General features: G+C 43.1%; 1 protein-coding gene across 4 annotated transcripts in view; it reads left to right on the top strand.

Moving 5' to 3' along the window:
* The window catches only part of mtor (mechanistic target of rapamycin kinase), a 161,059-nt gene that overhangs the window by 28,278 nt on the left and 123,113 nt on the right, over positions 1-9,668 (top strand). For all 4 annotated transcript variants that reach the window (XM_080733387.1, XM_080733386.1, XM_080733385.1 and 1 more), the window contains exons 19-20: positions 6,949-7,199; positions 8,742-8,828. In XM_080733387.1, the coding sequence (XP_080589513.1) occupies positions 6,949-7,199; positions 8,742-8,828 (338 nt within the window). The remainder of the gene's footprint in view (positions 1-6,948; positions 7,200-8,741; positions 8,829-9,668) is intronic.

The raw sequence follows: 9,668 nt of genomic DNA, 5'->3' as shown, positions 1-9,668 counted from the left end.
AGTTGGGACGTAAAGGGATATTTCACTTTAAAACAGTTTGAGAGTGAAATATCCTGTTAACACAAGCTGATTTGACTGACATGACAGACAAAAGACATATGACAAACAAATGCAATCAACATATGGGATGCCTAACACTTCCACACACGTGATGACGATTTCCCATCACCGGAAGGTTCCCAGTTCGATCCCAGGCTCCCCCACAGTTGGTGTCGAAGTGTCCTTGTTGGAAGATGTTGAACCCCTAATAGCTCCCGGTGAGCAGTTTGGTGCCTTGAATGGTTAACCTTCGCCATCACTGTATGTGTGAATGGGTGAATGTAATGCACAATTATAGTAAAGCACCTTGGATAAAGGCGCTATACCAGTAAGACTCCCTAATCGGGAGATAAGCGACCGTCAGGTCGCAGCGTGAATTTAGGGCAAAATCTGTAGGAGCAGTGTCCAAAAATGTTTTTGAAAAATCGGCCTAATGGTGGCGCTATATAGGACAGATCCATGTTGATGACATGAGTGTAGACATACTGTGTACGGATTTGCGTGATTTTAGGGCAAAATGTGTAGGAGCAGTGTCCAAAAATGTGTTTGAAAAAATCGGCCAGATGGTGGCGCTATATGGGACAGATCAATGTTGATGACATGAGTGTAGACATACTGTGTACCGATTTGCGTGATTTTAGGGCAAAATCTGTAGGAGCAGTGAATGGGTGAATGTAATGCACAATTATAGTAAAGCACCCTGGATAAAGGCGCTATATGAATGCACCATTTACCATTTGTTGTTGGCTCATATACAACAGAGTTGGATTCATGGCACACCAAAGGCCAAGTCAGGTATAAAATGACATTTACGAATGTCATTTACAAATTACGAATGCCAAATTAAGTTTAGCCACTACTTTGTCAAATGTTAAAAAATCACAGAAATAGCTGATCTACAAGTTCACAAAAAAACAACAACACGGAAATAGCCGATCTACATGCTCACATTGTGAGCTTGTATATTTACTATATTTATTTGAGTGAATTGACGTCTTTTATTTTTTTCATTTTCACAGTATGACATGGCCAGTAGGGATGGGAATAGGATGCCAGGTTGAAATGGTTAAAAATTCTTTTTAGGGTACAGAATTGGCCTCTGTACTGGAAATGAGTATGCAAAAATACTGATAATGATTTAGTATTACTGATAACTTTATAGTATTATACAATAAATTGCAATATAGAGATCTGCCGATTGATCGGTGATCGCGATCGGCCGATAATGCTTCTATCGGATTTGATCGTTATCGGCTTTGCCTCCATTGGCTTTGCCGATCTACAAGCTAGATCAGCTATTTTCACAATATTTATCTGTGGGACTGAACGTAACCTCAGCTTCAACTCCTACAAGATGAATTGGATACTAAAGGACCTCAGCCTGCAATAAATGTTTATACTTAATATGTCAATGTTTTGTAAGAAGAATCATTAAATATATAAATGCTGCTACAGTAACACAATAAATAGAAGAATTTATGGATTTGACGCTGTGATCGGGAATATCGGTATCGGCAAATACTGATTCCAGTTGATCGGTGATCGGTATCGGCCCCAAAAATCTCAATCGGAGCATCTGTATTGCAATAATAATGTGTAGTTGTTGTCACAAAAGCCCATGGCACACCTGGACATGTCTCATGGCACACCCACTGTGTTTGGGAACCACAGTCTGCTCATGAGTACAAGTGTGGAGTTGATTCATATGCAGTAACCAGCCTCTTCAAAATGTATGCATTCCTTTCACCTGGATCTTGGCCATAAGCATTGTTGGAAAGGGAGTATCTTGCTACCATCAAGGTGGGAGGAGGGACTACTGCAAAAGCTATTATATTCTGAACTTGAACTTGATTTTATTGACTGGAAATCTTTGGTGTGCCTCGGCTTGCACTGAGTGCAGGATGAGTCATCAGAATTTATTTTCCATTTCCCACGAAAATTACACATTGTAAAATTTCATTGAGAATATCAGTGACACAATTTAGTTTGTAGTTTTCTTGTTTAGTTTTTTGTTCTGAAGTGGCATAGTGATAGTTGCCCATCCACCCAATACACATCAAGATCCTATATTATATTATACTTAACTCATACTGCTTTTATTATATTATTTTATTTATATATTACTTTAAGAATTTCTTTTGCCGTTTAAACGTTATTTTGAAAGGACAAGTGAACAGAGGTGGTAAATGGTAAATGGTGCATTTATATAGCGATTTTATCCAAAGCGCTTTACATAGATTGTGCATTACATTCACCCATTCACGCACACATTCATACACCGGTGGCGGAGGAAACCATGCAAGGCACCAACCTACTCACCGGGAGCAATTAGGGGTTCAGAGTCTTGCCCAAGGACTCTTCGACATAAACTCAGGGGGAGCCCGGATTCGAACTGGGAACCCTTCGGGAACCCTTTGTGCTCTAATAGCGGTTTCTCTACCCCTGAGCTATGCCGCGGGAGAGAGAGGGATGACATGCCGTGAACTAAGTGCCTCAGGTCAGATTAGAACCTGGGCCAGCTGCGGGAAGGACCACAGTCTTATTTATGTGGTATGCTCCTACGCTGTGAGTTATTTAGTTGTAATGCCAATTCCCCTGGAAAAGTGTAATATACTAGAGTCCCTGTCACTGCTAACCCCCACATTTGGCCACGGGAGAGTGTAGACAACCACGTCTCCTCTGCTCCCACACATGGGGTCGCCACCTGTTTCTTTCCACCTAATAGTGAAGAGTTTCACTGAGAGGGCATAGCGCATGCAGAGGAACTGGCTATTCCTCCCAACTCCTCTCTCTGTTGAACAGACAGATTAACAGTTTAAACTAATTGTGTGTCAACACCATTTTTATTTCTGTTTGCCTTTTAATACTTTGAATGGCATCTATAAACCCCATTTAATTTACCTGCTTTTCGATCGCACCATGCACGCTGCGCATGTCCATTGTGCGCGCGACCGCTGCCGTTCATGGCCGGCGCACGTGTCTTCTTTCCCGCGGAGAAGCAAGAATCCACCCGCGAGTATATATGAGTGAGCTATAGTCCTCAAAACATGGCGTTGTTTTGACCAAACGAGCAACAGGGAAAAAAACAACAGATACAGCCATTTTAGCGAGGCCAGATAAACAGATGTGAATGAGGCAATGGAGTCGATAGCAGTGCACGGCCGCTTTGCATCGTGGGATACGTAGTTTTTTCGCTCAACAGCGGCGGCGGCAGCAGCACCACCTGTTTACCTGGTAACCAGGTACGGGAGCGTCTTAACGTGGGCGGTGGCACACAACGTGTTAAGCTTCGTAATCAAAAATGTCACAGGGCAGATAAGACAAATACATTAAATATACAAAGGAAATATTTACATGTAATAATTGTATACATGTGAAAAAAGCAGAAACAGCTGATCGACAAGCTTACAACGTGTTACAAAGTGACGCATTGTGAAAACACTAGGATGATTATGCAAAAAAAATAATTGCAATTGGACGATTTTGTAATAATTGTGACAGGCCTATGAACAGGCAGCCTAAGCCACCTGTAGGAGTCACTAGTGCAGCGACGGGGAACACAATCTCCAACCTGCAAACACAGTATTTCTTTACAGTGCCCGGCCAAGCCAGAGGCACCGTGGAGGCATCCAACCCCAGTCTCCTCAGCGATGGACGGGTACTTTACACCTATGCCACGTGGATACCAGAAACATCTACTGTATTTTTTATGTCATACAGGGACCAACTGGACGACCCAACAGCTTTATATCAACTGATGGAGAACGCTTTGCAGCAGTCCATTATGTCATGTCTATTTTGTCCATAAATCACGTCATAAATCACGCTGGAGGTGAGGTAAGTTCTGGATCCCCGTCTTGAGACGAAGCCCGAGACAGGGTCCTCGAGGGGCGTATTCATGCCTTGGCAGTGTCCACGATGAAAAGATAGTTCCATGTCAAACTGATGTCAACTCAACATCTGATTACAGTCTTCCTCCAGGCCTCTTCACCTCCTGCTGTGCTCACTCAGTCTCACTCCCACCATGACCTCTTGTGCCGCGTAGCGGACCGAGCACATTGGAATCATATTAATATAAACACACACCTGTCATGTGGGTTGTTTGCACGCGTGGAGAATGCAGTTCCCTTTCTCTCATCCGGCGACGCATCGGGGAATGTGACATCGGTGCTCTGGCGGATAATAGTTTTAGCAGTTTGTTCTCGAGCTCAATGGACTGTGACTGGAACGCTGGGCCGTATATCTCCCTCCGCTGGCAGATTGTGTTACAGTCAGGGTCACTGTCTGGAGCACTAGCCATCTTTGGCAGCTGCTGCGTACTCTCCTTGTAGCGGGAGGACACTGGCTTCGGTCCTCCTCCTCCTCACCTGACTTAGAACGCAATCCCTCTAAAGCAGGTCAAGATCACATGACTGACACTCACACCCCGAGGAATGATAACAAGATGTGTTTTCCAATGGCGGATTTCATCAACGGTTGACTTGTGTTTTGGTGGGGAAACACTTGATACGTTGCAGGTTTTTGATTAACAGCTCAGGCTAGTGCTACTATAAGGTGGTGCTTTTGCCTTCACCGAAGCCGAATTGATGCTTCTTCCCGGGTCGTAAAGATACAGATGTGTGATCATCCATCACCTTGCCACCATCAATCTGCACTTGGTGAAGGCCTCGCATAACACCAAATCCAGCAGCAAACTAAGCTTGTCTGCTCACTCAGCCCTCCCCCTTAAGGCTCTGTGCCCCATCTATTATGCCTTTTAGTCCAGAGGAGAACAGTAGAGTCTACAGGCTGAAACTGTACTCCCACACTGGGCCAATGAAACGCCGAACACCAGACATCAGTCTTCACAGCAGCTCGCCAGTAAAACTCTATCCCTTCCTCACTGACTGGACAAGGACAGACAGACCAAGCGACTGGCCCCCCCGTCACATATGTACTGTACTGTCTCGTGCTATTGGAACCCTGCCCAGATGTTAACCCATTTAGGCCTAGAATTATTGAATGCTTTAGCTATAGAAAAATAGCAGATATACAAGCTCACAGCGCGGCACCGAGTGCCGCGCTGCGAGCTTTGTAGATCTGCTATTTTTGAGAAAGTCGTGAAAAAATGTGTGCAAATCTTTGAATATATGTATTTTCAAAGCGAACGTGTGTAACTAAGATTTTGCTTCTGCGTGTTCCCTGGAACTAAATATTTTGAGATCCGTGGCCAAATTCATATAATTTTGGGGGTCCTTTGAGAACCACTGACATAGTAGTCTCTCAAGAACAGACTAACTGAGCTCCAGTTAAGTGAAAAGGACCTTTTCTTTGACGATGGCTGGCCAGATTGCTGACATAGAAACATAGGTTTTACAAAAAATTCAAAAGACACTTATAGAATCGGGTCAAAATTCTAATTTTCACGAATTTTCAAAAATAGCAGATCTACAAGCTCGCAGCGCGGCACTCGGTGCCGCGCCGTGAGCTTGTATATCTGCTATTTTTCAACAGTTAAAGCATAAAATAATGATACACAATAATGTGTACCCGTTCTAAATGGGTTTAACTTAGATATATTTATTCAGAACGTGTGTACGACTATCACAATGGCTTGCTCAATGGGAAGTAATATGTAGAATCATTGTTTGTTATAAACCTGCTCCTCGTTACATGACTCATGAGCAGCAAGAGCAGCTCGCCAAGCCCTTTATTTGTGCTATTTCCGGAATAGCTTAATTACCAAGGGTAGTTTGCAATAATAGCACGGATTGTTTGAAGTCTGTCGGCTTTTCTATGCCAGTAAATGCAACTGGAACAAATAGTCAAATCACAATGGCCACAGGGACCTTGCTCCCATCTACACATTAATCAGGGCCACTGGTTTATAATATCGTTATTGTCGAGCAGAAACCTTGTATCTCCATATTCAAACCTTTTAGGTTTTCTCAGAAATGAATGTCCTACTTTACCTTCTGTAAAAGTAGTGAAAGTAGTTATACAAGTTCACAATGCATCGCGGCGCATTGTGAACTTGTAGATCTAATATGTTTCAATGGGAAAGTGATCTTTCTGTGGGTTTTATAAATACTGATCCAATGATTCTTTTCATTGTAAAAAGTGCTTGTGCCAAATAACTACGCAGGACCATTTAGGATGGACATACAAGGTTTCCACCCAACAGCGATGATATATGATTGATTGATTTTGGTGACATAAAGAACACAGAGCACTTTCTGACATACAGTCAATGCATTATCGAGGATGAAAACACAATCATCATTTCCATTGAGGTCCTCAACAACAACCAAAAATAAACGTCACATGACAAACAACATCAAAACATGACTATACAAAACAAACAGGCTATCTCTAAACAGTGTGCAATCGATACATTTTTCAATTGTTTTTACCCTATAGTGCACCTACAGGTGCATTTGTCTGCCTATGTCTGCACTGCCCAACATACAATGAACAGTTCATTCACAGTTAAATTAGCCCTATTCACGGCCTGCTCACTCAGCAACTTCCTGGTGCTGAAGTCACGTTTTGAAGGGTAAAACCCTGCTAAAAGCCCATAGAGTTAACACAGAAATCACAATTTTAATGCAATTTCCGAATAGTGAAGTATAAAATACGGCTAGCATGATCAAGAACACAAGATAGTAAAAGGCACAAAGCATTATAATTTACTTTACCGTTCGAAATAACGATTTGTTGGCTTTATGTCCAGCAATTTCTGTGTTATTTTACCCTTCAAAGCTGACGTCAGCACCAGGAAGTTGCTGAAAAATGTGTTGAGTGGGCTGGCCGTGAATAGGGCAAATTATTATATATTGAATAACATATTGAAAGGAATAAATCTAACGTTGGCTATGTGATGAGTGCAGCTCAGTGCTCTTTCTCACGTCGATTCTTGTCCCCCACCAGCGGACTACAGCACCAGTGAGATGCTGGTGAACATGGGCAACCTGCCCCTGGACGAGTTCTACCCCGCGGTGGCCATCGTCACGCTCATGCGCATCCTGAGGGACCCCTCGCTCTCCAACCACCACACCATGGTGGTCCAGGCCGTCACCTTCATCTTCAAGTCCCTGGGGCTCAAGTGCGTGCAGTTCCTGCCCCAGGTCATGCCCACCTTCCTCAATGTCATACGGGTGTGCGACGCCAGCATCCGAGAGGTAGGCAGGCTGCTGGTTGGTTGGTTGGTGATTTATTTTCCCACGGTCAGGTTATCCCATGTATTTACATCAGTGTTTAAAAATGTCTTTTAGTTTTAGTCATAATTTAGTCACCTGAAAAGTTTTAATTTTAGTCTAATTTTAGTCGACTAAATATCATAAGATTTTAGGCGACTAAATCTACAGTTGATTTAGTCAACTAAAATGTATTTTGGCAGGCCTTGATGGCATTGTAATGGCTGATTTTACACTTGGTTGTGTGCTGAAAATAGCCGATCTACAAGCTCACAACGCGTCGCAGCGTCGCAATAGCCTGATAAATCAGTCCGCACATTACCACCCCCTGTTGGTGGGTGGTGTGTGGTAGGGATGGCCAAATGGAGATTTTTTCTTAACCGATAACCGAAAGGCCTTATCAGTTAATTAACCGTTAACCGTTAAGGAAATGTGTTCAAAAATGCGCTATTTTAGCGATTTAAAAAAAAGGAAAATACACCCGTTTTTCCCCATAATAAAGTGCCATATTTACACATTAAAAACAATACAACTAGGAGAAACAAGAATACAAATGTTTTCTAAAAGAAATGTGTTTTTGCAAAGAAACGGTGAGATTGAAATGATCAGTCTGTAATGTGATGCGCTCTCGCCAGGCACGTGCGCACATACAGCAAAGGGGGCTGGAGCCCTTAACTTTTATCAACAGAATTGTCCACCAAAAGGCCCTTCAGCCCATGCCTCTCTAAAATTCTGTGCACTCCCTGTCGGTCGCCTAACTAAACAGCAGCAACGAGATGCTCGCATGTAGAGCAATAACTTTCAATCGTATGACTTTTGGAATGGTTGGATCGGCTAAACGTGATGTCCATTTCATTAATTTTCTTCTCTCTCGCCCGTGTTTTGTGTGTGCTGATGCAGCGATCATTGAATTTGCGACTCTGAGCTTTGTTATTTTCGCATATCCTAGCTACTCATAACCAAGACGACTTTAGCGTTCCTCACGTCATCAACATGTAACATTAGAAAGTTGTGTTTTAAGCTCTTCTTAAACGGGATTCAATGTGACGGGGGTCTGTTTTGTAAAATCCAATCGACGACGGAGCATTTGTTTCCTGATGGACAAGTCAGCGTGTACGACTCCAAATCAAGCAGCGTCGCAGCCTCGCACAGTTGCGTGAATGCATGGATGGTACACAGACAATGGTGTCCAGAAATGTGTGACCACAGCGCGTATAGTTGCATGATTGATGACTTGATGTTGCGTAGATATTGGTGTACGGGGCTTTTGGTGTGACACATGGGTTGATTTCCTTTTTCTTTCTTTTTTTATCGGTCAAAATTAACCGTTAGTGCTTACCGGTAACCAATTTCTTATCGGTTTAACGGTAACGGTTAGCCGTTGGCCATCCCTAGTGTGTGGTGTGGACTGACCCCGGAGATTATTTATTTTATGATCCCAGTGCATGACGGAGGATAATTTCACGATAAATGTTATTTTGGTTACACCTGTTCTCTCTCTCTCCCTCTCTCTCCTGTTGTCTGCAGTTCCTCTTCCAGCAGATGGGAATGGTGGTGTGCTTCGTGAAGATCCACATCCGTCCCTACATGGACGACATCTTCACCCTCATCAGGGTGAGTAAGCGCGTGCTCACCAGCACATCCACATAACACTCCCACCTCCTCTCTTTCCTGTGAGTCTGAAAACAGCTGCAGGCTCTTAATTGCGCTCAGTTGTTCTCTCTCTCTCTGCACTTTCCTCATTAGGAGCGTTTCAGGGGCCCCGGGACAGAGTTCGGCCCCGTGTCACACAGCAACACACAACATGTGTGGCATACTTAACCCATTTAGAGCGGGGTACACATTATGGTGTATCATTATTTTATGCTTTAACTATTGAAAAATAGCAGATATACAAGCTCACAGTGCGGCACCGAGTGCCGCGCTGCGAGCTTGTAGATCTGCTATTTTTGAAAAATCGTGAACATTAGAATTTTGACCCGATTCTATAAGTGTCTTTTGAATCCTTCTAAGGTTTTTTTGAAAAACCCTATGTTTCTACGTCAGCAATCTGGCTAGCCATCGTCAAAGAAAAGGTCCTTTTCACTTAAATGGAGCACAGTTAGTCTGTTCTTGACAGACTACTATGTCAGTGGTTCTCAAACCTTTTCATGTGAAGGACCCCCAAAATGATATGTATTTGGCCACGGACCCCCCATCTCAAAACATTTAGTTCCAGGGACCACCCAGAAGCAAACTTTGAGTTACAAACGTTCACTTTAAAAATACATATATTCAAAGATTTGCACACATTTTCACAACTTTTCAAAAATAACAGATCTACAAGCTCGCAGCGCGGCACTCTGTGCCGTGCTGTGAGCTTGTATATCTGCTATTTTTCAATAGTTAAAGCATCCAATAATGCTAGGCCTAAATGGGTTAAAAGAGCCAGATGAAAAGAGCTTTTGAGAGTAT

The sequence above is a fragment of the Nannobrachium achirus genome, assembly GCF_963921795.1.
Source record: "Nannobrachium achirus genome assembly, chromosome: 9".
Classification (NCBI taxonomy): domain Eukaryota; kingdom Metazoa; phylum Chordata; class Actinopteri; order Myctophiformes; family Myctophidae; genus Nannobrachium; species Nannobrachium achirus.
Note: the sequence above shows the minus strand (reverse complement) of the source record. Positions and strands in the feature narration are given on the sequence as shown.